General features: G+C 48.9%; 2 protein-coding genes across 2 annotated transcripts; one reads left to right on the top strand and one right to left on the bottom strand.

Annotated features, from left to right (window-relative positions):
- Positions 1-202: 202 nt before the first annotated feature.
- Positions 203-16,277, top strand: LOC112991813 (calcium release-activated calcium channel protein 1). Its single transcript, XM_064521968.1, has 2 exons — positions 203-509; positions 12,977-16,277. The coding sequence occupies exons 1-2, from the start codon at positions 396-398 to the stop codon at positions 13,541-13,543; spliced, it is 681 nt and encodes a 226-aa protein (XP_064378038.1). The 5' UTR covers positions 203-395; the 3' UTR covers positions 13,544-16,277.
- MORN3 (MORN repeat containing 3) lies at positions 16,137-27,643 on the bottom strand. The gene is made up of 5 exons (XM_026114578.2): positions 27,451-27,643; positions 26,457-26,614; positions 24,519-24,678; positions 21,820-22,004; positions 16,137-17,492 (listed from the first exon to the last, which is right to left on the bottom strand). The coding sequence occupies exons 1-5, from the start codon at positions 27,593-27,595 to the stop codon at positions 17,424-17,426; spliced, it is 717 nt and encodes a 238-aa protein (XP_025970363.1). The 5' UTR covers positions 27,596-27,643; the 3' UTR covers positions 16,137-17,423.
- Positions 27,644-27,672: the final 29 nt, after the last annotated feature.

Genomic DNA, 27,672 nt, shown 5'->3' with positions numbered 1-27,672 from the left:
GCCTCAGCGCGGGCCGGGCGGAGGCCCGCAGCCCCTCGCGCCTCCTCCCCCGCCCCAGGCGGCCCCTCGGGCCCGGCGCCGGCGCACGCTCCCCCCTCCGGCTCCCCGCAGCGCTGCCGGAAAGCGGCCGAGGGCAGGCGGGGGCCGGGCCGCGCCGCGAGGCCCAATGAGGCGGCGGCGGGGCGGTGCCGGCGGGCGGCGGCGCGCAGGCTCGCAGTGCCGCGGCGGCAGGCGCGGCCCCAGCACCGGCAGGAGCCGCCGCCGGGCGCCATGGGGTGTTAGCGCAGCTGGCGCCCTCGCTCTCCGGCCGGAAGGAGCCGCCGCCGCCGCCGCCGCGTGCCTCCCTCTCCGCCCCGCTCGGTTCCTCTCCCCGCCTCGCCCGCCGCCCGGAGCCCATGAGCCTGAACGAGCACTCGATGCAGGCGCTGTCCTGGCGGAAGCTCTACCTGAGCCGCGCCAAGCTGAAAGCCTCCAGCCGCACCTCCGCGCTGCTCTCCGGCTTCGCCATGGTGAGCGGCCCGGCCCGGCCTGGCCCGACGGGCGCCGCTAACGCCCCGCGGGGCCCCGCGCTGACAGGCCGCGGGGAGGGGGGAGAGGGGGGGACGCGGGCGTGTGGCGCCGGCAGCAACCGCCGCCCGGGCCCCGCCGGCGGCAGCGGCTCCCCGCGCCGTGCTGCGCCCGCTCCGGCCTCCCGCCGAGCCGCCCCGCGGCCGGGCCCGGGCACCCGGTGCCCCCGCTGCAGCCCGGTTGCGGGCTTGCTCCCGTGGCCTCCGGGCGCGGGCGGGCAGGCGGGGGGGGGGGGGGGGGGGGCGGTAGGTCGCTGCCCCACAGGAAGCCGAAAGCGGCCGCTGCAGCTCCCGAACCTGGCGCAACACTTCCAAATCGTCCCGTTTGTTGCTTATTTTTACCGCGGAGCACGCTGTAAACGCGAAAACCGCGCCGGACAGCACGTCTTCCCCGCATACGGAGCACCTTAAATTGCTATAAACACAGAAATTAACTTTTTTCCCCCCCACACACACGCATTTCAGCCCTTTCCGGAGCCGCGTGTGAGCGGCGGAGCTCCCGCTGCCCCCCCCCCCCCCCCCCCCCCCCCCCCCCCCGCGCAGGCAGGTGCTGCCCGAGCGCCGTTTTCCGCTGAATTAAGCCGGAAAACGGACGGGCTGGAGCTGGCGGCGACCCCCCAGCTCCTGCTCGTCCTCGGTAATTTTGGCTGCGGCGTTTCTAAGCCTTTCTTTTAAGGAAATCTTGGAAAGTTACTTAATTTGGAGGGTTTTTTTGGTGCATGTTTTAGAGATGTCTTATCTTGTCGTCGGGCTTTTTCTTTACTTCAGGGTTTGATGCAGAGGAAAACTAATCTGGTAATCCTAACTATTTGAAACGGAGTTAGTTTGAGATAGGGTAACTTGCCAGCTCCGCCGCATCCTGCCCGCCGACCCGCAGCAGTGCCCCTGCGCTCAGTCTGGGGTTGCGCAGCTGTGAGGGGGTTTCCTTTCGCTTTTGACTTTTGCGCAGATTAAAAAAATATATGTTTTTCAGCCGTAAGAGATATTCCCTTTAAGAGCCGTTGTTCCGACTGGAGGATGCTTCTTCAAAACCCAGCGGCTGGTCTGCAGCAGCCTTCGGGCGGTCAAATAAATGTCACTGCCCTTCTTCAACGGCTAAAAACAGCATACGCTCTGGGCCCACGGCGGACTGGCATTCGCTTGACTGACAGGCAACGGTGCGAGCGCAGCGGCGCGCTTGGGCTGGTTCTCCCTGGGTAACGCGCATCACGCCGCGAGCTCGCGCTCCTCTGCTGCTAACGAGTTTTCCTTATTAGCCTGTTCCGCTCTGACGCAGCGGTTCGTCAGGCTTGTTTCTTGGTTCAGTGTTTTGCGTTGAGTTTGAGAGCAAACACAGGAAAGAACTGTGGCTTGTGGATTTTTCTTTTTACACATTTTTGAAGCTGCAGCGTATTAGAGTTTTGTAAGGATTATCTAAAAGCCATACTCAATCTGTTATACTTAACCTATTAAATTCCTTTTTTTTGGTAAGTATATGCCATGTGGGCTATAAAACCCCCATGGACATATGGGGTAGGGCTGACTTCTTTCTTGATTCTCTGTGAGAGAGTTCTAAGCTCACTGTCCTGCAGCTGAAAACTGCTGCTTTTTTTTAATTGAATTTGTCTTGTTTAGGGTCATTCAGGAAAAAGGCACTTTGTTCTGATTAGCAGAATCTCTGGTAGCCAGAAATGTTAAATGTGAATATTCATAATACTAAGGTAACCTGGAAATTGCCCTGCTCAAAAATTTCCATTTTTTTCCCCCTACTTTGACAAGGCCGCTTTGGAAATCAACTCCTAACTTCATCGATTTTTGCTGTTATAGATAGTCCTTTAGGTGGGACTTTCTAATCTATTATTGGAAAAGCTGACTTAGTTTTTCAATTTTTTTTAAATTCCTTTGAAATAACTTTGCCCTGCTTATCATTTGAATCTGTCCTTACCAACTTCTGCACTGAAAAACAGGGCCTTCTGGCACATCTGCGTAAAGTTACTGAATTCAGCAGGTTCTTTGGCAACTCACCTTGGAACAATTTGCTACTAAAGCACAACCTAATCTTAGATTTAAAACAGCAGTTAAGCATCGATGTTCCTCAGTTTTCCTTATCTACGCAAGAAAGAGCGAGTGAGTCTAGGTGACCCTCCGAGACTACCCAGTGAAGTGATGGGAATTGACGGTAGTGGAACGTGCCTGTTCTCATGCCTGCTCCATTCATCCTGGCTCTTCTATTAAACAGTACTCTCATCCACTAGTATGAACTGAGTATCCTCGCGAAGCTATTCCTTTATCGTTGGACTAATCATCTGTATAACTGCGACCGGTTTTCAGAGCTTATTCCCTCAAGACTGATTAAGCATACCCCAGTTAAATGGCATATGCGGGTGTCAGGAGGTTGCACAGGTCAGTTATGTGAAGAGTATGAAAATGCCAAGTTTTGTGTTCACAAGTGTTACATTTCTGCAGTGAGAACTGGTAAAAACCTTTTTGAATGTGAATTCTGTTTTGGAGCTACACATAGCAATTTGCTGCTGTGTGCCAGCTTCAGAGAAACAGATGCCTGATCTGGTAACCGCAAGCTGTCGATGGAGCTAACCTCAGGAGAGTGAGCCCAGGCGTTTCCTTCATGCATGTTTCCAGGGGTGTTACCATCCAGTGCCGTGCATCTAGGAGGAAGCCCATGAAGTTTATAATTCTGCGTTCAAGATGTTCTCCCAATCTATGATGTAGCAAGTAATATCAATCTCCAAATTGTTAGATACAGAGAAAGAAATTCTCAACTATAGCGTACGTGTAGCCTGTGAAAGACCTGAGGGTTCGGCTGATTACTCATGCTGACTGGTATTGTGCTGATCTCCACCTAGTAGAGGCATTTGGTATTTCTCACTTCTTCTGCTTTAAATCCCAGGTCTTGATATATGACTTTTTTTTTTTCTTTTCCCTCCATGCCTGTTCTTATTTCTTAATCCAGCCTATCTCAGTGCTGGCTGTCACCACTGGAACCATTAAGCAGAATATACCCATTATTGCTAACGCTAGCTCATGCACACGCACTAGGATCGAGAGCTGTAATGGAGACAGACTGCGGGCAGGGTGTTTTAGTTTGAACAGAACAGACTTGGTGGCTTCATATCATCACCAGAGTTGCATCACATACTGATGTGACAGCCCCATGGGACTTGAGTCGCAAATATCATACGGAAATTGTTAAATCACAACAGTCATCAAACTGAAAAACTCCCCCCCCCAATTAATAGCTCTGTGAAAAAGCTTAGCCTAAACTAGGGATCTAAACTATACTGCCAATGTGCCTGCCTGAATTATTTAGAGTTTTGAGGGCGTTATTTGCCAGACAGTGCGTTTGACTCGTAAATGGCTCTAACGATGCGAACTGGCTAGACTGCTGTGTAAATAGTGATATACAAGCCTCCACTGCTGAATATCGTCAGAGAAGTGTCAGCTCTCGCTTTGAAGTATAGCCAGTGCAGTCTCTGAAGACAGCTTCAGTCATCGCTTGTAAAAGGCTGACTGCACTGACAAATATTTATGAAACTCATTTCCATAAAAGTAGTTGATACTGCCTAGGTAAGCCCCAGACCCCACTGCTGTATGGATACTCATGATAGCATAGCCCTTCTCTAGTAAAGCTTACTCTGCGGTTGTAAACACTGAATGATCTCTCTTTAGAAGTTGTTTTAGCTCTGTTTCTCTGAGTTGCTAGCAGAATAGCATGCAATAGCTGTGTTTTGCAACCTGCAGGAAAACATTACAGGCCTAGCTTTATGGCTGCCGCCACCACTTACAGTTGTACCGCTGTTGCACGTACAGGTTAGAACTGTGCTCTGAAGACTCTCCCGGGTATAAAAGGCCTCTTACATTTGCTTACAGTCACGAGAGCGGCTTTTAGTTGCTCCTTCGAGCATCCCTGCCTCGAGGTCGCAGGCGAGCGAGGAGGCAGCGTGGAGCGCCCGGGGCTGGTGCCGCGCTGTCTCGCAGCGGCTCTGCATGGCTGCTTGGGGCTGCTGGAGCTCGGAGGATGTGAAGCTGATACTAAGCCACTGTTATCTTCTCCCTGCTGTGCTGCGTAGTCTGACCTTGTACTTAGAATATAGATTTATTGTAAGTAGCGCTCTGTAGAAGTACTGCCTCTTCCGGATGCATTTACTGTGATTATATGGGTATTAACCTTTTTGTGTTTACTAACAAAACCAAATTAAATCATGTATTTGTATTCAGGTGGTGGCTTTATAAATATGAATGTGTTTTGCCATTCTGTAAAATATAGTAAGCCATGAAGTCGAGATTCTAGGCTAAAGGATAAATGACGTGTACTTTCTCTTCTGTTTAAAACCAGTTACAATATCATTATTTTGACTTATCTTTTTTTAATTTCCGGTGGCTGGTTCTGGCCCATACAGAGTCATATTGTACGAGTTTGTTATGACTCTTAATGAATGGTATGGAGGCTATAGGGAGCTTGGCTCTGTGCCTCTGTCTCTAAGAACGAATAGTACTGTCAGGAAAAGGGACTGTCGGACTTGGGGGTTCACGACACAGCTAGGGGAGTGCTCGCTTCGGATGATCTTGGGGTGCCTATGTCATCCCCAGCCTCCCCTGTGGCCCTGCACACGGGTAAGCTAGGGGCTGTAAGGTGGGATTTGGTATTGAAATAGCCTTTTGATGTGAGCTTCAGGACGTTGAGAAGCCACTTCTGTGGGGTTTTCTTGTTTGTTTGTTTTCTACTGAGGTTAGTGTGTATTAGGAAGAGTCACTTCCACATCTAAGTATATGGATAACTAGACTGAATCAACTCTAGTCATTGCTACAACAGATGGAGGTAAGGTGTATAGAGGCCGAAGCAAATATTTCTGTGGATAGGCATTGATTAAACCTGTAGTTATCCCAGTATAACTTGGGGTATATCGGAACAGCAAGGTAAAGGTATTGTCACACTGGTACTCTTACCCAGATATGATTCACATCCTCCTCTCGCTGTTTGGAAGGACCTTCACAATACGTAGCTGCGATGTTCATTCGGCACAGCTTTCGTACAAGCTATTCCCGACAAGCTGCTCTGTTCCCTGACTGCCGGAGAATTGTCGTCTTCGTCAGCTTCCTGCTTGGAAACGGCAGAAGTGGTCGGGGAGAGGAGGCGAGAGCAGGCTGCAAGGATGTGCAGGTCGTTCTAGAGCTGGACTCATTAAGAGGTGCTTGGTGTCTGTAGTGAGACTGGTGTTGGAGGCATGTTGTCATTTTTGAAGGGGCTTTGCTCGCTGTAAGAGGTCTGCAATGCCTCTAGCTCCCTGAGCAGTACACGTAGTAAGAGCGTGATCATACCGAGAGCCAGCGTTTCTCAAAGTATTCAGTTAAATGGGTCATTAGGACATCTTCTGTGTTTCAACCCAGTAGCTTTTAATAACGAAACTGGTTTCCTGCTCTGTCGTTCCTGTCTGAGTCTCAGATAGAAAGGACAGGGGAGCAGTTCCGACTGGAGCTCTAGACTGGTCAAAGCCTTCTGTAGGCTTGGGGGGGCAAATCTGCAGCCACCCCATCGCGTGGCCTTCGGTAGCTGTTGACCCAGCCCCCAGCTATAGGATGTATTTAGCTGAAATCAGGCAGTTTGTGGAATAGCAGCCACATGCATCGATCGGAGCTGGCAGCGAAGAGTTTGAATTGACTGCGGCTCTGTCAGATTTAAAGCAGTTTGTCTATCCCATGGCAGGCTGAACTCAGTCTTGAGTCTCAGCTGAGTGTTAATGCTGGTATTTGATGCTATGAGAGACGGAGGATAAAAGCCCATGCAGTATGACAGTTGGGACATGCTCCCAGCCTGTGTTATATTCCTCCCTACCAAAGCTAGGAGTTGTCTCTGCAGAAGGGGAGGAGAGGAAGTCATCTATAAATAGCTCATAGATAATATAGATTTGCTCGGGATAAGGCATTTTGTTTCCTTTTCTTTCAGAATCACTAGCTACTGCTGTACAAAGATGCAAGCTTATGATTAAGTCAAAACCCTCTTGAAAACTGAATTCACTGCTGTTGTTACTTCACGCGATAACAAAGAGCAGTTACCTCTTTTCCCTATGTTGAAAAGTCTTGAGTGTCAATATGACCTGCTACATGGGTGGCTCTTAGTTCTCCCTTCTGTTTTCCTTCTGATAGTCTGTCACGTTTTATTTTCCCTAGTTACTTCTTCCTTCAGCGAACACAATCCTAAAACAGAAATTGAACTTCAAATCTGCCTTATGCTGGAATTAAAACCAAGTTAACTGAAACCAGTCAATTGTCTTGTGGCTTATAAAACTGGGAAATAATTTACGTGCTGTGGTAGAGATGAGCAGAAGGCAAGCCAGGGCAGTTGCTTCTCCTGCGTTTCAGAAGCCGTATGAGCTCTTCAGGCTTCATTTGCAGCTCTGCGTGTGACCGATCGTTGTTCTTTATGGAATATTGTGTTGCTGCTGGTGGAAGCTTATATTAGTGTAGCATAGGTTGCTTTTGCAAAGCTATGGAGCTGATGTTTGTCAGATGCACCGTGTAAGTGCTCTTGTGAGGATAAAACCTTCATAGCACTCAGGCCTTTTTTTAAGCAGGAACCTAATTTGGACCTTTTTAGTCTAACAAGATATGGAAGCATCGTACATAAGCAAGTGAAATGAATTTATTTCAAGCTATTAAACTATAGCTAAAATTGAAATGCAGCTTCTTCAGTGCGGGTTGTTTAGTTTCTTGCGATGTGGCGGTAATCAGGCTGCCACGATGCTTTCCGTGAAAGCCAGGCTTGTCGGAAGCCTTGCCACGATCGTGTGCTCAAATTCGCTGGTATTCTAAAAGCAACTGAACTCCAGTCCCGCTTCTTAACAGCGTGAGAGTCCTTTAACTTTGTCAAGAAGTTGTATTCCAGATTTACAGCTTTGTTAAGGGCTGTAGCAAGTCTGTCAGTCATTTCTGTAGGATGATCTGATGTTAAAGTTAGCTCTTATTTGAGCCAGGGATTAGACTGGATGACATCTTGAGATCTCTCCCAGCCTGGGTTGCTCTGTGATTACGTGGCAAAGCAGGATGCTTGCAGCAACCTTGCTGGCTGCACGGTAGAAACCAGGAGGCAGATGTTTCAAGAAACGTTTAAAAAGGTGAAGGAAATGGTGCTGCAGTACATTGTATTGGCTGTTGTGCCGACTTAATGACAGTTCCTGCCCTGCAGGGCCTGTGTTCTGAAAGGGTGTCGAAAGTTAATAGAGGACATGGAGGGAAAAAGCCCTCCTGCGTGGAACATCAGCAGTCTGTAGAAGGTCGTGCTTTACATGGACTTGGATCGTATCAGGTATGTTCACTTGGACCTTGATACTGCAGTGTTGCTTTACAAGAGCAGTCGTGATCTGTGCATTTTGAAATCGCAGCGTGAACAAAAGAGACGAGGAGCTTCTCGTCACTGTTTGGAAACAGGCATGGGGCCTGACAGTGGAAAACGGAGCTTTTTGGTTTAGGTGCCTGGTTGGAGGTTGGCCCGGGCAGTAAAGAACAGAGGCTTGTAGCTGAAAAGAGTTGGCAGCGTGTCCGCTAGTTCCTTGACAGTCCGAGGAGACAGAAAACATGAGCTAGTTTTTCGCTTACGGGTCAAGCAGGAGTTGCCCTGCCAGGCACGAGCACAAGCAGGCTTTGTTGTGCCCCTGGAGACCTCCCGTCCACTTCAGCTGACTGAAATCCTTCTGCAGCCGCAGCCTCCCCAAAGTCTCCGTTTGAAACGAGTTGTGAAATGTCCATTAATCCGCATGAATGGGAAAGAAGTGCTTCCCGCTTTCCCCACTCCTCCTTTCAGGGTGTTGCTAACACTGAGTGTCACCACGTTACTTAAAACCGCAGCTTTACGCAGTGCATTTTCTTTTTGCTTAAGGGTGTCTCTGTCCAGCTAATTAGCTTCAGTGTAATTTTTGCCTTTCCCGTCTATGAACCCATGAAGAACTCTCCTGCCTTTCTCTCTTATGCGTATAGCCTCTAGCTTCTATCACATGTTCTCCCTGAGGAGGGTTTAGGAAAAACATCCAGCTCCCTTTCTGGGAACTTGCCATCTGCAAAGCATTCTCAATGCATTGCTGGAGCTGCACTTAATGCGTCTTTCTTGTAAGTATATCTTGAGTGTTTAAAGTGGGGATCTCTTACCGCTATCCGCTGGACTCTGTGAAGCTGTGATCCTTTCAGGGTCAATAGAAATATTTTTCCAGACGCTGTGGTCTCCCAAGCTGCTAAATTGCACTGTTTTCTCTCAAAACAAGCAGATGCTGTCTCCCTTTTAGCAGTTCTGTTATTCACCTTGCTGTGGGATCTGTCCTGGCCCAGCACTTGACACTGTTAATATTTTCCCTTGTGGCTCCAGCCATGGAGAAGAGGTCATGTTACTTATTGGCAGGATAGCCAAGTTCTGACTTTAACAACTTAAGTGTCGTTCCTAACACTGGTGTCCCTTGATGCTCGGCACCAGAGCTCTGCTGGCACAGAACTGCCGTGGGGGGAGTGAGGCTAGGGAAGACACTGAAGCTGACCCGGGGTGCCCCCCTCTGCGGGATGCCCCAGTCTGCTGCTCCCTTGCAGCTTTTGGCCGCGTGCAGGTTTGTACGCGAGGCTTTCGGGGTTGGGACAGCCAAGTGCCATGCCTCTGCTTTATTCACACCTTGTCTGTTAACATCAGTCCAAACTGGGAAAAAATGGCATTGTATATGGTGGTGACTACTTGGCTGCCAGTTTATTTTGCACACGCTAAAAGGCTGGTACCTAGGCTACCTTTCAAGTGCCGTAGATGCTCCCCATAATTCAAGAGAAAGCACGCTTGGTGTTGGAGTAGCCCGGCATGGTTTGAGCCGCAGGAAGTTAACACCCTTCCTGCTCCCCGGGTTACGTGTGACAAGTGTTAAGTAACAGCTACAGTCTTGCTGAGCTTCAGAAAGCTCTTGCTTTATGAGATGGTTTTGGGCCTGCTAAAACAGCAAACTTTCTCTGCAAAGCAGCTATGTGTTAATGCATTTGTCAGCCGTATAAACCAAAGCCTTGCTTGCGTAGCTGGAACTCGGATTTAACCTATTCCATCAGTGTATGAAGGTTGTAGATACTGCTGGGGTCACTCCTTTAGCGTAACGCCCAGCAGTGTTAAAAATGAAGCCTTTTAATCCAGGAAGACTGGGATTCCTGGCCTGAACCTCTCTTCTTCTAACAGTTTGCTTGTCGTCTCTATGATTGTGTCTGCGCTGGTGCAGGCGCAGAGCTATCTGAGCGTCTGAATGCTGCTTCAGTTAATCTGGTTTCCTGCAGGATTTTGCTCTGGTGGTGCATACAATCAGAGCCAAATCAGAAACAGGTATGTTTAGATTAAATGTGATTACTTAGCATTTCTTTTAGCTCAGTATGGGTTGAGAAGAGGAAGAAAGATTCCTCTTGGCTCTCTCTTGAGATGGGAGGAGAATAGTAGCTCCAGAACAGCTGGTATGTTGGAATTAGGGAATCCTGACTAACCTCCAGAATCAGATGTTTGATATCAGTATTACATAGAGACTTCAAGCAGTGAAAATGTAAGTTTTCTTTTATACTTGGAATTAAATATTTAATCATCAGGTTTTTAAAGGGAAATAAAATAAAGTCTTCTGAATCTCTTTAGTGTCTTGTTTGGCTATGCTACTGTCGTAAGTACTAGGATGGAAGATTAAAATGTCTTGAAATACTGGGATGTTCTTGAGTCTAAAATAGAACTGGCAGCCTAGCTTTCAAAATCAGCACAACAACCAGAAAATTTGAGAAGAAAAGATTTCAGTAAGTATGAAGATTAATCCTCTGTGGTGAAAGATTGCAAGTATTGTATGAAAAACACGGCGTGCAGTACGCCCAGCACCTGGTGAGGTCTCCGGGGCTTACGGGGAGGTGCCTGCAGAAAGCAGACGTGATGACCGCGCTGTTATCCTCTCAAATGTGAAGTTTCCCACAGTTGAAAAACCCACATTTCTTTTAAATGCACCTTGAATGTTCAAAGGGGAGATCTTTCGCCCTCATCCCTTGAAATGCTGAGCCTAGGGAGATGTTTTTTAATCTTTAAGCAAGAGTTAAATATATTTGAGTTTCTTACAGAGTTTCTTGTAACACGTGGAAACTGTTTACCAGCTGGGTGGTAGGTTACGCTTATTAGGTTAGAGACCTTCAATAAAGCAATGAAAATATTGGCAGGTGGCCTTGAGTGCCCATTGCAATGTGTCTGAGCAGGAGCCAGGGTTGGGTTAATCCGTTTGGTGTGTTAGCTGTTCTGCGGTCCCAGGACATCTTGGACCTATAAACGCAGGGAGACAGGATCCCAGATCAGGTGTAGCCTGGCTCCGCTCTAGCAAAGGAGTAAGATTTGAATATTTTCTCCTGTTTCTGCAGCTGCTTTTGGATCTTAGTTTCTGTGTCTTTCTGCATCCACATTACCCCACACTTTAGGAAGCTTTTCTTTGTATGAACTTGGTGAGGGTTGAGGTGTACCATTAATGGCATACTGTAATGGACTAAGACTGTATCAGTGGGAATAAAAGAGCCAATTGTTTTGTGCAGTGTTGTAATAACTGGCTTCTTGGTCTTTTTGAGGGCCAAACGGTAAGCTACAGAAGAGCTAAGTTAATAGCTTAGCGCTGCCCAAAGTTGGTCTGCTCCCTCTGCAGTTACACAGGCCTGGGCCAGCTTCATCAGTCAGCAGGGCACTGCTGAACAGTTTGCCCAGCCTGGCAGACGATTACCACCTCTCAACCAGTTGGCTTTCACTGGGCTCGCAAGCTGTTGTTTCAACGGAGGATCGAGAGCGGGTGGCCAGTGCGCAGGAAGGACAGGCTGTGCTGAATGCCAGCCTCCCTCTTCCCCATATGATGTACATATATTTTAGTTTGCTGTTAATTTTTCTCTACATTTTAAATGTATTTTGGCTATTTAGTGAGATCCTTTGAGAAACAGGACTACATACAGACACACTGTTGCATCGTTCCATCTTTGTTTGGAGCTGTGCTTTGTCTCAAAGGCAAATTTATCAGGAAAGCTTGCTTATTTTTTCAAGAGCACTTCTAGGATTAATGTCTCTAATCAACTGTGCATGCTTAAAATCACCTGGCAACTTGAAAAGCTTCTGTCATTAGAGACATTTCATTTATCAATGATATCTGAGTCCAATTTAGGAATTTTCTAGTGCTGTTTTTTAATGCTAGTTTCTGCTCCTTCAGCCCAGGCATGCTTGGAAATTCGAGTTTATAAAAGGGCACGGCTGCATGTGTTAGCGAAGGACTGGCCCGTGCAGCATCTTCCTGAGGTAGCACTGCTTGCCCGTGAGCATGGCTAGACACCGCTTCCAGGGTTTCGTGCTCTCTGGGATTCTCTGTTATTGCTTTCGTCCCATGAACAGGAGGATTTCCACTGTGAACAGCAATTAATTATTAGTTCAGATGGTAGAAGCCGCTGTGCTGTCTGGGTGTGGGATCTGAGCATGCTGACCTGAGTGATTTCTTCTGGTATCTTTCCCTTGTGATTTAAAGAGCATTTAGCAACATCTGGAAGCACTTTGTCTTTAATTTTCTGGGAGACTTGTTTTTCTTTCCTCCAGCCTTCTCTAGGCTTCTTCCCTCTAACAGGCCCATTTGGCCACCCTGGGCATGATGGAGGCATTCAGGTTTTGAATCTGTGTTCTAGAGTCTGCTTAAAGGCTTATTTTGAATGAAGGAGTAAAACTGAGAGCCCCATGAAAGGTTCCTGCTCTTCAGAACTTAAACGCTGATATATAACAAAAAAGGACCACCGAGATTGTGAAGGGCAGTACACTGCCTTCACAGGCTTTCATGTTGTAGATACCTACTTCAAAAGAGTTTGTAGAGTATTCATTCTACATACTTGGGGCACAAAACATTGCCTAATACCCTGTACAAACACTAAAATCTATAGTGAAAGATCAGAAGCTGCCAGTACAATATACCACAGAAAAGAAGTTGTCTTTCACTTAAGAATCCAAGTGTGTTGATCATGAGGTCCAGCTGTTCTGTTGGGATGAGCTGGAGGTAGCAAGGTGGTTGTGCTGTTAACAGCTTTTTTGTATATTGATGGTTTGCTTTGCAGCTGAGCAATAAGTATAAAAAGGCATAAATTTAAGTGTGCTTTGATACCTCAGATGTAAACTTTGGCCAGATGAAAAGGTTGCAGAATAACATGAAGAGAAATTAAAATGCAGGTGATTATTTCCTTTGGATCAGAAGATGCTCCTGAAGCATTTGAATTCTAAATAAGTATTTTTTTTATTGTCCAGACATAAATAGAAAGAACCAGAATGTGATGTTTAATTATCCTGGAATAAAAATAGTTGCAACGAGCAGATTTAAACTTGTAATATCTATGTCATAATATTATTTGACTATAGATTATTGTCTTTTTTTCTTCCTTTCCAGGTGGCTATGGTAGAAGTTCAGCTAGATGCAGATCATGACTACCCTCGAGGTCTCCTGATAGCTTTCAGTGCCTGTACTACTGTCCTTGTTGCAGTTCATCTTTTTGCACTCATGATAAGTACTTGCATTCTTCCAAATATAGAGGCTGTTAGCAACGTGCATAATCTCAACTCAGTAAAGGAATCTCCCCATGAGCGTATGCATCGGCACATTGAGCTTGCCTGGGCATTTTCTACTGTTATCGGGACTTTGCTGTTTCTTGCAGAGGTGGTGTTACTCTGCTGGGTGAAGTTTCTCCCCTTAAAGAAGAACCCTCTTGATTCATCCCAGAACAGCAGTTCTACCATCACATCAGGAGAGGCAGCAGCCATTGCATCAACATCTATAATGGTTCCTTTTGGACTGATTTTCATTGTGTTTGCAGTCCACTTCTACAGGTCACTGGTGAGCCATAAAACAGACAGGCAATTTCAAGAACTGAATGAACTTGCTGAATTTGCACGGCTCCAGGATCAGCTGGATCACAGAGGTGATACCATCTCCCCAGGTGTTAGCCACTTTGCATAAACCTGTACTTAAAATAAACACACTATTCTGCTTCTGCCTTGCGATGTTGACTCCCCCATGCATGAACTGGTTGAACTATGGATTTGTTTTTAAAGAGAGATTTATAAATGTTGTTCTAACTCTTTATGGGAAAAAAAATGTTGTCATAACATTGTGGATAGCTGATGTCTGGAGGAATGGATGGTGGGGTGTGCTTGCACTGCGTGAGCCTTCCTCCTCTAGCGAGTACTGCGTAGATTGCTTCTTGTTAATGCTGAATGGCGGCTACATAAATACACGGAGAATAACACTGTAATTTTTCGTATTTGTTAGGGATGGATAGAGAAGCACTTTTCCTCTCTTTATTTGATGTTGGCATTTATTAGAAGATACTGCTTGTCCACTACATGTTGCGTGGCATGATACAAATTACTTGGGATATGCAGCAATTAGCACTTGGTTTCAGTGCTAGTGCTGTGCTCTCTAGAAAGCCTGACAGATGGTAGAAGTGAAAGCTTTCCCACCACTTTCCCCAGTGTGTTTTGCTGCCAAGTAGTAATTACTTCACTGATTTCTCCAGCGCCTTTTCCCATGGCAGTTACACATTTTATAGCCCCCTAAACACCTATGACTAGTCTTACTGTGATGTGGTATGGCCACATGAGTTGGACTGAGACTCTACTGCGCTCTTCTGTGGAAGAAAGTAAAAGCAATAAGTGTTTTAAAGTTCTCATGAGCTGGCATTATCTGAAGATAAGAATTGCCTGTTTTCCATGTAGGAATCTTTTTTAAAAAGAAGAAACTAGATGGAAATTATCACTGGATAATTTTTTTTGCTTGAAAATCAGAACCACTACTGTTTTTTTTCCAAGCCAAAGTGGTAACTATTTTATACTTTTATATAAAAATGTATTTTTTTAATAAATCCTCAGATACAAGCAGCAAAAGGCACTTTTTCTCTTTGTTGGATTCCCAAGTAATTAGCTATGCCTTGGTCTTCCTTGTTTAGAAAGTCTTCTGCTTGATGAAGTGTTGTATTTAATAACTTACACCTTTTTTGCTTCCAAAGGGTCTGGAGACTACTTTATGTAGATTTATTTATAAGAGCAGGTTATTTGTAAATAATATTGCTGCTTACTTTTGGATACATGCATCTTTGATAGAGTGAGGCTACTGTGTCAAATTCCGATTTCTTCCTGAAGCAAAACCTTCCGTTTGGTCTATTAGATGCGAGGTTTGTCCAAGCAAGATTGCAGCGTTTGTCCTGGGCTGCTGCAGAACTGGTGTAATTCCAGCTGTCTCTAGAAGTGAAACTTTTGGAAAGCAGTTTTTCTTCTCTGGAGAAGCTGTTGGCTTTAATGTGTGCAAGCCCTTTTTGAACACACAAGCTGAGACCGGTTCAAACCTCGTGGAACAAAACTTGAACCCCTGTCATAGCTCGCTGTGGGACGTGGCGATGAGACGGGGTGAACGTGGCGGTGCAGCGGGGCTGTCCCTGACTGAGCCTGGGCAGAGCGTGGTCTCTCAGATCCAGCCCCACCCCAGGTTATCCTGGCGTATTGCAAACTGGGGGATGTGTTTACGGAGTTCGGATGGCAGAGTGTGGGGCTTGCTACGGAAGCGCCCTGGTGAAGTGGATGGGGCTGATTGCTGGTGTCAGCGCTGCAGCAGCAGAAGGTGCTGACGAGACTGCCCACGGTGCCCTTCCTATTCCGAAAAGTAGCTGTAACAACCTTGCTTGGCTGCTTTTCGGTGGCGTTCTTGCAGGGGTGTTTTCTGGTCACGTGCAGAAAACCGCTTTCCGCTTGCCGTTTTCACAAGTCCTTCTGGTACCCAGAGGACAAACTGGATTTTCTCTAGCTCTGCTATTGTGTTAGGTTTCAAGTATAAAAATACAATTACTGATGTAATTCTGATGATGAGAATTGGGGCTGCAATCCCACCGGTGTCCATTTGGGGAACACTGGAAGGATTGCACTAGTAAAGGCATTAATAAAGCAGCATTCCAAAACCTGAGATCTTTGTAGTAGGCACAAAATTTCCTCGTGCATCCTTTACTAAAGTGAGGCTCATTTTGGAGAAGGGGGTTCTTACAGCCTCGGTAAAGGAAGCAAATCTCACTCAATATTCACACTAGAACAAATGGGTGAAAAGGTGCTGTCAGGCTTAAAAATTACACTTCTGTCTGTAAATTATGCACTAGAGTTGTAACTTTATTATGAATGGAAGTCCAGAAAATATATTTTCCTAGCTTATTTTGTAAAACTACTTGCTGTCCTGGATAAGTAGCTGACTTTATTTTGTGGATCCTTTACAAAGTGACAAGAAGTGGGGATTCTGTGGGGAAATAGGGAATTGCAAGCTGGTGAAGCAACCTTATTTTTAACTTTTTAAAGCTGGTAGGTTCCAAGCTAATGGGGCTGTTGCTACAGCTGCTTTTCTAACTATTTTCTGCACTTTAAGCTCTAGTATTGAGTATATTTTCCAGCTGTGGAAATGGTCATGGAAATTACACTTTGGGCACAGTCTCACAGCTGTGATAGGGTCAGTAACCAGGACCAGAAAGCATGGCTGGAAACATCAGGAGTGCGCTTGGAGTGGTGGTTTTCTTTCCCCCCCCCCCCCCCTTTTAAATCCCTTATTTATACTAACGGTATTAAGCATTTACCTCAAGCATTTTAAACTTGGTTATTGTATACCACTGATTTAGATATAAAATACTTAAAATAATGAAATAAAAATATACTCAATTGTTGCTGATTATTTGTTATCTAGACGCCTAAAAATACGCTTCGTTTTCTTTACATCCCTTCTCATTCTTCAGCCTGTATTGTGGTAATTGTGATTGTGGATTCCTGAGAATCTCTTAAATGTATTCAGCTACTCATTTCGTGAGTATAAAGATGAAATTTCCTGCTCACACAGACAGGTATAAAGAATATAAAGTATTTGGCATGCTTTTCCTCCTGTCAGCCCTGCTTAAATCTTGGAGCTAAAATGTGCTGTTATTCTTCTCCCTGTGTGTGTAAATAGGAAAGTGGGTTATCTTTCAGCTGCGAAAACATGAGGAGTCAGGGGGCCAAGTGAACTGTAAACAGGACACATGATACTCAGAAATGCCGTTTAAAGCAGGTGAGCTAGTTACACCCTCACCCACAGGTCCTGTGGCCAGCGAGCTGCACTACCGCCTTGGTGCGCCCATGGGTGGCACTCGGTGGTGGCACTTGGGGGTACTTCCCCAGCGAGGGGCTCTGCTGGCCGCGTTGTCCGCATGGGGCCAGGGCCCGGCCGGGTCTGGCTCGTGGGTCAGTGCAGGCACAGAGCTGGGGTTAGGTCTGCTGCTCTGCGTCCCGGCATGGTTAGGAACGGGATCTAGCCTTGCTTTGCACAATACGCACAGAGAACAAGTAGTGTTACGTTAATGCCAATAGCAGTGTGGTCTGTGACGACCTCCAAAGGCATCTCGGTTCCCAGGTGTGTGTTGGGCTGAGTTACTTTGGGGAGGGGAAGGGGCTTATTTGCCTTGGAGAAAAGCAGCAGATTTCTATTCTGCTCTATAAAAGCAGAGCCCTGGAGAGCTGCAGTCAGTGTGAAAGACCTTGAAACCAACAGGAGCGCGATTTCTTTATAGGAGGAGCAAGTAAACCATAGAGGACCTGAGCAACAAGTCACTGCGCTTGTCTTCCAGCGTTTTGCTGTTTTTTCATATAGTTGGGGTTGGTAGGAGATGTGTGAGCAAAGCTGCCTGCAGAGTGAAGCCTAGGTGGGCAGTCTCGAGGGGGGAGAGGGCGGCTGACCCCATCCGATATGCCGCGGTGTGGATTTGAGACAAACGAGTAACTCAGGGTTTTGCTCTCCTCTAGCATCCTTTTTACTTTTTTTCGTCAGGATCCAGTTAGTACTATTTTTGGCTGTCATCAAACATTGCTCGGGCCTCCTCTAAAACACCATCTGGATCAGCTAGTTCAATCTAAATAAAAAGAATACAAATCAATTATGCAGTGTAGTTAAAGAAGCTTAGAGTTTATAAATACTGATTACTTAAGCATTAATGGAGAGTCTCCCATGTAGCAGGCCTTCTAGTTTATATCACAGCCTTTCAATTGCCGTTTTAGAAACATTGCTGCACTTTTCTAACTTTATTAGCATTTTGGATGTCAGTTTGTCTCCTGCAGTAGCTCTGCGTGGAGTGCATCTTCTAGCAATGACGTATTCCTGGGCAAAACTTGGATTTGTAACCTGCTGGGTCACACCTGTGGCTTTAATAGGTGAGTGCTTTGCAGTCAGAGTGAGCATCAGTAAATCAGGTGAAACCAGGAGTTGGCTGAGTCCGGGAACCTGCATGGAACTGGATGCAGACTCCAAGCCTTGCATCACTGACCAGGAACTTGTCACCTGAGTCCAACTTGCTTTATATTCTCCTGTTTTCTGGGAGGTTCAAATAGGTTTTTCTGCCAGGCAGAGAGCATCCAGTCCTGTTCTTATTTTGCTTTGCTTCCTGAAGTCTTGGCTCAGTGACTGTAACAGCAAATATCCCGGGTCCATTGTGTTGTGCCTTTCCGCTCTACGGTTACCTCCCTCTCTCTGGAGCTTTCTGCTGTTGCATAGTTTTCTCAAGAGATCAGGAGAAGAAGGTCAAATCAGAGGATAACACCCTGCAACAAGAGCTTGGTGCTGTGTTAATATACCTACTAAAAACTCTGCTTCCAGGCTCAGTAAGTGTCAAAAACTCAAGCTGACTGGTAGGAATTATTACCAAAAATGTATAAAGTGACGGAGCAAATTAATCAAAGAATTCATCCACCCCTGGCTTGGGAAGTCCCTAAGCTGCTTGTTGTGGGAGAGGGTCCCGTGGTCGTGGTGCTGCGTGCTCACCCTGCTCTCGGTGTCCGCTGGTGCTGAAGACCGGAGGCCTCTCCTGCTCCGTCGACTCCCGGATTTGCTGTTGCCCCTCTTGTGTTCTCGGTGTGCAGGGTAATGAGGACAGAACACTCGATAAAATAGTACCGCAACTGCAGCGTGTCCAGCGCTATTTTCCACTCTTTGCTGGTAAGATGGTCTTCCCGCCTGTGCCGATTCCCAGCTCCCTCTGTGTTAGTAACTTGGAGCAAGGCGTACGAGCACCTTGATTTTGTAGTCTGTATTTCTGTGTCTGTAAAAAGCTTCAAGTTTTGCCTTCCTGCTGCCCCATCGTCTATGCAGTGAATTCTTCCCAAGCTTTTCTACACTCTAGCCTTCAGCCATTTTATGTCCTGCCCAACCTTTGCACCACTGTTTGCTCCTTTTACCTGTTTGCTGGTGAAGACACAAAATGACACTTATTTCACACAGAATCTCGGATCCTTTCTTGCTATTAGCCTTGTGCCAGGCAAAAGCTGGCTATTTATTCCATCTCTGGTTTTGGCAATTTCTAACTTTCACCCTATGTCTAGGTTTCTTTAACAGCTTCTTGTGAAGGTAACTGGACAAAGGCTTAGTAAAAATCTAAACTCAGTTTTACTCCTTTATCTGGTATTTCCTTCATATTCTGAGAGTTAAACGAATCTCTTCCAATCGGAAGTGTAGTAGCAGCAGGGTAAGTTGATGCTTGCTTTCTGTTCACAGAGCAGGAAGAAAACAGGGTCATAACTTGGTCTTTGGGGAGTTTAAAGAAACAGCCTGAACATGCTGCCTTAGCAAGATGGTAACTCATCCAACCACTTTTGGGCTAGGATGTCGAAGAAGCAGTTCTCTCGGGTGCCCTTTGACAAACCGCTTACGGTAAATATTTTCAGTTGCAGAAGTACTGCTCCTTTCACTCTTCCTGCAAGCAAGCGCTGGACTGTTCTTCCATGGTGAGTATTTGGTGTTTATTTTACACTGCTGTGGGTGTACCTAGTACTTGGAGAATTCACTGACTTGTCAAAAGTGTCTGTGCTCGGAGAACCTGTGCTATAGAAACTAAACTTAAAAAAAAAAAAAAAAAAGAAAAAGGGTGAAGGAAACCAAAGATGTAACAAACACCCGTGAGCTTTGGTGAAGCTTGCCTGATACTGCTTGCAGCAACCTTGTCCCTCTACCTGTTGTGGGGGACCAGGGAGCCAACAACACCTGATTCTCTTGGCCAGGGCTGTGCTGTTCCCCGTGTTATTGGAATAACACAGCGTGACATGTTAAGATCAGGCCTTTGTGCTGTGCTTGTGGTGATGGAGTGTGTTTCTGTTCAGCCCCCAGCAAGGTTCCTCACCCATCTCGCAGAACTTGGCCCTTTGCAACGCGTGGCCCTTTTGGATTTCGTGCGTGCAGCATGTGTGCTACGGGGAGCTGGGCTGAGGTCCTTCTGGCCAGCTGTGCCGCTTGGAGCCACGTCTCTTCCCTAGAGATCCCCATGTCCCCGCTCCTTCAAGGGCACGAAGCGCGGAACGGGCTCTTCTGTGCCCCAATCCTGCGCCGAAGCGATCTCTAGCAGGTTGAGGCTGCCAGGTGCGGGGCTGGCACAGTCCCACGAAGAACGTGCCTTGGCCAGTGCCAGATGGCTGCCTGGCAGCAGACACATCTCGGCTTCTCCTTGGCCACTGCCATGATGCGCAGCTGGGATGCTACCGGCTGCGTCGGCCGTTGGAGTGGGGCTGCCCATTGCTTCCAGCATCGGCCTTTCCTCCTGTTCCCTGGTTCTGACCAGAAGCCCCAGTCTTGGGTGCAGGGGTGGGAGCACTAGCTGTAGGACAAGGCTGAGGCTGGTAGTTGCATTTGTTTAACCTGTCCAGTTCTTACCACCTCTTCATTGCCATCAGCACCTGAGCACCTCCCTGATCTACTGTTTTTCCTAGCAGTCCCATGCAACAGGAAGACAGCGCTGGATGCTACATCGTCACAGATGGGGAATCGAGAAGCTCAGGTCCAAATCCATGAAGAAACCAACGTGCCTAATTACCTTCTGAGGACAGGCTACTTGTCCAGGTTGCTGGAGCACAGGCAAGACCTAAAGCCAGCCATTTGAGCTGTAGCAGCATGAGCTGACCACAAGCAGTTCTTCTCATCCCTTTTGTTATCATTTAGAGTTTCTCTTGTGTGAGATAAGTTTTTTCTGGCCTGATTACAGGGGGCTATGGCAAGGCCCTACAGCCACTAACTGAGCCAAGACAAGTGGCAATTTTTCCTCAGGTTTGAGGTCTAGTGCAGAAAAATCCTGTAAAGTTACTTGGCCTAAGTTGGGTTTTGCCATTCATCTTCACGCCACTGATGGAGCCTTTCTGTGAGCCGATAGCTTGTGGGGTGCAGATAGAGCTGCTTTGCCAGGAGTGCGTTACAGCTGTTGTTCCCAGCTGTGCACTGACACAAGCGCGTTTCTCTGCCAAGCAGATGTAATCTCGTTCCTGGGGTGGTGTCTTAGCGGGTCCTTGCTGTGGAACTTCTTCTGCATAGCCACAACGGCAAGGGAACCTGACACTGAAGAAAAGCTCTTGAGGACCCTGTAGGAAAGTAGGACTGTCTATTCATGCTCTGGGAAGTGGTGAGTAGTGAGGTGTGCTGTCTGTCATCAGGCCCCTGCAGGCTTTAGCTGCATCGTGTTAAGAGATGATGTGAGCTTAACTGGGATGTAAGGCTCCAACGTACCCACCGGCTCATGTGTCTCCTATCACAGTGGGGTGTCCACGTGCTCCATTGTGCGTATCAAAGTCTTGGGAGGATGATTAGGATTTGCTCTTCTTCTGCACCTCCCTTGTGAATCACCTGCTTCCTTAAGGCAAAAGGGGAGCAGAAGATGTTGGTTCTTGGATATCCCTCCATCTGCCTTAAGGCCAGGTGGGAAGCTGTGCCCTGCTGCCCACCAAGCTGGTGGACACAGAAGAAGCCCTAGCTCAGCGTGACTGAGTGGAGGACATAGCTGAGACCAGCATCGCAGCCACCAGGGTTTCAGTAAGGTCTAGTCAGCATTAGCAATTTGGCTTGGAGAAGTCATTTGGTTTTGACGCAAATCCCACTATTGTCTCTGCCTCTATTGTCTCCGTTTCCTTTGTGTTGGTTCAGGTCTCTAAGCAGCTTTGGTGCATGAGAACTACATTTTTTCAGATGTTCAGGCGAGTAATAGAGGCTCCAATGCTGGGCTTGCACAGACCGCTTGGTGCTAAATAGGCTTTTTGTCCCAAAAGGGCCATTTAGGACACTGCTGGCCAAAAGCACGCAGGCAGCGAGCCTGGAGCCCACGTGAGCAATCGCTTGAAGAATGAAACACTACCTGGACAGATGCCTTGAGCTCTGATGAATGCTGTTAATGAAAAACATCATTAGCAAAAATGAAATTTCCAAGCAATTACCTTAGGGATTGGATACTGAGTAGGGGTAGGAGCTTCATCTCTGCCAAAGTCAATCATGATTCCATATTTTGGTACATCTGCTGCCCAGACACCTTCAAACAACTGTCCCGTATCCAAGTAGAAAAATTTCCCTGGTCCGTGCTTCATTCCATCTTTCCAACCTCCTTCATACCGATTTTCGTTTGCTGCAATTAAATACATGAACAGACCATGAAACGTGCACCATTTCATTAGGTGGCTACAAAGGAAACCAATCAACACAGAAAAGCAACATAAGAGTAGATCATCTGTTTGCCTCCCGATTTGGCCCTTGTCGGTAATTTTGAGGGAGATGCAGCATGGTGTGTCATTTTGTTTTAACTGTGCCCTATTTGCTGTGCCTTGGCGTGAGAAAATGCTGCAGATAAAGCCCACGCTTACTTACTTGGAACATTAAATGCACTCGTTTTCTTTGTTCTTCTCCTGGTGATATTCATTTTTCATGTATATTCTGAGAGAATGAGCTCAGGATAAGGGACGAGCAGCTGAATTGCTCTTAATGACATGAAAAATTGCAGGGCACGAGTTTCAGAGTTGTCACTGCCCCTAATCGCACTGGAACTGCAGCTTGGAGAGGTTTGCTCCTCTGGGTGAGGAACAGTAGTACTGTGTGATCTTTCTCCAGCCAAAATAATCTTAATTTCAAATAACACTTGTAGTTTTATTTTCCCTTAATGAATTACAGCTCAGGAATTGCTGTGAATGTCTAAACAGTTCATGCAAGCAGTTACAGACTGTTTTTCCAGCTGTGTCGCATCTCTGTTTTTTCTGCAGGAGAGATTTTTTTGGGGCACTGAGCTGCTCTCCAAGAATCCCTTCATGAATGGGAAGGGCCTATTGCAAATGCAGAGTTGCAAGCAAAGGAGAGCACGTTTATCCAGTGACGTTGGTTGAGAAGGGTGGTCATGTCCACGCCTGTGTGAGTGGGCTGGGATGTATCTAGGTGACCCTGTTCTCACTGGGAGATTCCTCTGCTGTCTCCTTTTCCCAGACAATTTTCCTGTATTTTCTTTTCTGGCCAAAAAATACAGGGATTTCTGACCCAGTTACTCGGTGGGAATGTCTTTGGGTGTCAGAAGACTTCACCATCCTTTGTGGCAGGAGGTGGCAGAAGCAGCAGGACCCCGCAGCAGTGCTGCAGAGCTGGTCAGGGGCTGCCAGGACGGGGTAAGGCAGGAGGAAAAAGAGAAAGCTGTTCGTGGTAGGCGTTGCTGTGAGGTTCTCCAGGTGCTGCCGTGGTTCGTAGGATGGTGCCAGAGCAGTGGTGATCTTCAGCGTGTGCCCTGTTAGATGCTCATCTTCACCACCTACCCTGCCGCGTGGTGGGAGCAGCCTGGCTTCTGTCCTCCAGCCACCGACAGCTTGGGAACCACCGCGGTCGGCCCGGCTGGGACGGAGGGGGCCGTCGGCTGCTCCCGTCCGCTCTCCCCCATGGCATTTCGGATGCCGGCTCGCTCGCAGCTGAGGTCTCCGCTGTGGACATGCGATGAGCTGGTTTTAAACCCTTCTGCGACGGGCTGCAGCGGCGCCAGCAGCTCCGCGCGGCTCTGCCGTCCGCGGTCGCCCTCTCCGGGCATGCCGCCAGGATAAGCAATTTAATCTTGAGCGGTAGCTCGTCGTGACCTCCGCTGAAGAACTCCTTCTCTTCCCCCCTCGCGGAGCCGCGGGCACGCTTCCAGCCGCTGAGCTCAACGCGCTGAGCTCGTGGCTACAAAATCACTGCTCCGGCTAATTTTAACCCGAAGGAATCCAGCTCGCCGTCGCTTCCAGGCGATGCTCGGAGCAGCTGGGTGCCGAAGCAGAGCGGCGGCACCGGCGACTATTTACAACCTGCCGAGGATGACTCCGACGGAGCCCGCGGAGGGTGGCTTTGGTGGCAGCGGAGCAGCCCAGCCGGCCGACCTGCCCGCAGAAGCGCGTCGATTTTATCAGCCGGAGCCGCTGGTCCACAGCGAGTCCCCGGTCGGGCGAGACGGCGCTGCCCTGCCTGCGATGCAGAGCGAAGGGCCGGCTCGCTGCTCCTCGCCACTTTGCTTAGTTAACTCCCAGCCTTGAAACGACTTTCGAGAGAAAAACAATAGCTGAAGGCCGTGCCAGAGGAGGGAGTATTTCTTCAAATATCCCTGGGACGCAGCGTCTTGTGCTGCAGAGCTTCGGCATGCTTGGCTTTGGGGACAAATGCGTTAAACTCCAAGCAAAATAAATTTAAAAAAATCAAAATTTCTATTTTTATGATGAGATTGTCCCAGCGTTCCCAGTCTGTGATGTGCTCTTCTTTCTGGGGAGGGATGGAGCGCTAACAAAGCCCCTGCGTGCGCTTGGCGAGAGCCGGCGTCGGAGTGAGAGAGGGCAGAAAGAAAACGTCTCTTTTTTTACACTGTAAACCAGCCTCCTCTTCGGCATGTGGAGTCAGAAAGCACATCTGGCAAAGCGCCTGGCTTGCAGAGAGATTTGCTCTTCTCTGACCCAACAGTATGTCATGTCTAACCCCAACCATCCCGCTCATCTAAATGTAAATCACAGCAAAAACAAGCTTTCGTGCACGTGGGCCCGAGCAACGCGACGCCCGCCCGCCCGCCGAGACCCGGGGCGGGGGAACGGCGCCGAAAGGGCTGCTGAAAGGGGGGACGAGGAGGTGCCGGGGGGCTGGCGGTACTCACGCAGGCGCAGCATGCCCTGGCCGCAGGGCCGGTCCCGCCGCCACTGCCCCTCGTAGACGCAGCCGTCGCGGCGGTAGAGGCGGCCCCAGCCGCTGCGCTGCCCGCCGCTCCACTCGCCCTCGTAGCGCTCCCCGCCGCCGTAGAGCCTCGTCCCGCAGCCCTGGGCGGCAGCAGAGACGGCCGTCAGCGGCCCCGGCCCCTACGCCGCCCCTCGGCTCGTCACCCGTCACGGTGGCAGTGCCACCAGCCCGCTGGGTATTCGGGGAAATGAGAGGTAACAGCAGGGCGTTTGCAGAATGATTTAATTCCTCTGACAAAATCTCAGGTTTGTGACTCAGGATGTTATTTTTGGCGTAGTCGCTGCTAATATTTAGCTAAAAGGGGGGTTTCCTAGCGTATCAATCTGCCTGGGACAGGCAGCATAAAAACACCCGTCTCTCAAAGCGGGGATTTTACGTGTTTCTGCGTGGCTGTTTCCTACAGCCGGGTCGGCCCCGGCTCGGGATTTCCCTCCCTCCCCCTCGCAGGCCAGCGGCCTCCTAGCGACGCGAGCTGCGGAAACCGCTCTGCCTTCTGCTCTGTAAACCCCAAACGTAACGGCCTGAGCAGCCTCTTCGCTTTTTTCCTTCCTTCTTTGCGAGAAACCGAAAAGCCGGCCCTGAATTTCACCTGCGGGACCGGCGGGAGGGGCGGCAAAGCCACCCGTGCGCCTGCCCGGCACCGCGACCCCCTGCGCCAGGAGCCCCTACCACCGCGACGTATTTGGGTAATATCAGTGAGTTCTTTCCATGGGAAGAAAGCAAGTTTCTCTCTGCAAAAAAACAAAATCAGTTCTGGAAATAACTGATTTTTCTGAGCACGGGTTTTATTAAACGTCGTGGATGTAAATGGGAGGCTTTTAGAGCAGGAAAAAAAACTAGTAATGTTTGGATGTCATTATAAATCTTTCACCAAAGCTCAATCATCCAAAATATGTTCTGAAAGAAGGAGCAAGGAGGCTCCCTTGCAGAGCCCGAGCCGCGGAGCCGCCTGCCAATTAGGGGCATCAGAGGCCATTAACTTCATTTAAGGCCAGGCACAAAGGGTAGCACCAGGTTTCCACCAGCAGATCAGAAAACGCTCCTAAAAGGATTTTGCACATAAGATTGCAGTCATTTTTACCAGATGACTTCCTCATTACGTTTTCTTTAGAAAAACTGGTGATTTATGTGACAGGCTTAATTTCCAAGAGGACGTGGGTTATTTGTCTAATGCGCTGTAAAACTCGGGAAAGAGCAGTCCTAGGAAGGTGCCTTTTCTTGCAGCGCTTGTAACGCACGCTCTATCAGCAAGTTCCCCCGGCCGCTTTAAACACGGTAGTAATTAAATTAACGTGTGGGGAAGATTAAGACACAGGATGCCAAACCTCTCACGCCTGCCCGGCTAAGCCGCGGGTGAGCCGGCGGCAACGGCGCGTTCGGGACGGCTGCCTGGAGCCGGGGCTCTCGCGCTTCCCGGGCTTTCTGCAGGTTCAAGCTAAAATATAAAGCAAGCCCAAGCCCGGAGGAAAGCTCCTGCTCATAGCTTCTCTCAGAAATCACATCATTTCTTTTCTGTTGCTGGCTTTGGGGAGTAATACAGCTCCCGCAATATCTAAGGTGGAAAAGTGCGTAAAGTCGGGTTGGCCAAGGCCGGTGGGGCAGGGAGAAGACTCCCCCCCATGGGAGCAAAGGCCGAAATAAGAAAGCTTTTACTCTTGCTTTCATTTTCTTGTTCCGCATACTCATTTCCCCAGAACATTTCTGCACCTTCAGCTCAGACTTCATTGGAAAAATCAGTACTTAAAGTGCCCTTTTCTCACGCGTGCACCCAAATGCTGCCCGCGTTTTGGGCCCACGCTGCTGTGGGTGCCTCCTCGCCGCAGGCGGGGTGGGGGGAGGCCAAGGAGGTCTCACTTACGCATTTTTTGTCGTTTTTCCACCAGCCCGTATACACTTTCTTGTATTCCTTGGTGACGGGGTCGGGAATGCTGTACGAGCCGTAACCATCCCGCTTCCCAAACTTCCAGTCGCCGCTGTAGACGGCTCCCGTGCGTTTCCATATCTGCGTGCCTTTACCTGTTGAACGAAGAGCGGGAACCGCAGCCAGATCACCGCAGCCACGAAGAGCCGGGTGGCTGCGGCTGCCCTTAGGGCTCGCGACACTTCCCTGCCCGCGAGCAGCAGCAGGGCAAAGCTTCCCTCTCTGCCCAAATACACCGAACCTGCGGGGAGAGCCGGGAGCCCGTGGTGAGCCGAGCGCCTTGCAGCGCTTCCCGTGCAGAGGCAGGTTTACGTCTAGGCTTTGGTTCAGCTTCCCGAGGCATCATTGGAAGCATCATTAATCTTTATCGTGGGCTCCCTGCGTGGCCTTTGGTGAACGCACTCGATCTTTCCAAGCCTCGGTTTGCTGCCTGGAAACAAGCCCGGCCCGGCTGCCCCGTGCCGGCGGGATCGCCCTCCCCTTGCGGCTCCGGTCCCCGGCAGCAGAGCCCACGGCCTGAGCCTGAACTACCACTGCCGGGGCAAGCGCAGCTCAGGGCTGGCAACCTGCCCGCCAGCAGCCCGGGTTTATTCGGTGCTGCGGAGCGGCCACGCGTGCTGCTCCCCCAGCCCGGGGGCCGGCGGGGGGGTCGGAGGCACCGCGCTGACCCCACTTTGCTGTATTTTTAGGGAAAAGCTTTGCCCAAATCTGGACGCTCCATGCACTTGCCCTGCAGCTGAGCGCACGCAAAAGCATTGCTAGTTGCTGACTACAACCACGTTCGAGCACATTTCTGCCTGACGCATATCGAAGCGTTTACACCGTGATAAACACGCTGCGCCGCACGCGATGAGCGCTCTCCTAGGGACGTCTCCAGCTGCTGCCCGCCCCCGGCCCGAAGGACTCGCACGCCGTGGCCCGCGCGTCTCACCGTGCCGCAGGTTGTCCAGCCATTCTCCGGTGTACCGATCCCCGGTCACGGCGAACACCGTGTGCCTCAGCCCGCTCTTCTGGGCTTTCCTGTCCCACTCGTGCCAGCGGGGCTCGGCGGCCGCCGGGTGCTTCACGAAGGGCATGTTCTCGGCTGGGGACAAAAGCGGTTGTGAGGAGCAAATTAGGCAGGAATTACCAAGGCAGGTACTAAAGGAGCAGT

This window comes from Dromaius novaehollandiae, chromosome 17, assembly GCF_036370855.1.
Source record: "Dromaius novaehollandiae isolate bDroNov1 chromosome 17, bDroNov1.hap1, whole genome shotgun sequence".
In the NCBI taxonomy this organism is placed as follows: domain Eukaryota; kingdom Metazoa; phylum Chordata; class Aves; order Casuariiformes; family Dromaiidae; genus Dromaius; species Dromaius novaehollandiae.
This window is presented reverse-complemented; position numbering and strand designations above follow the sequence as displayed.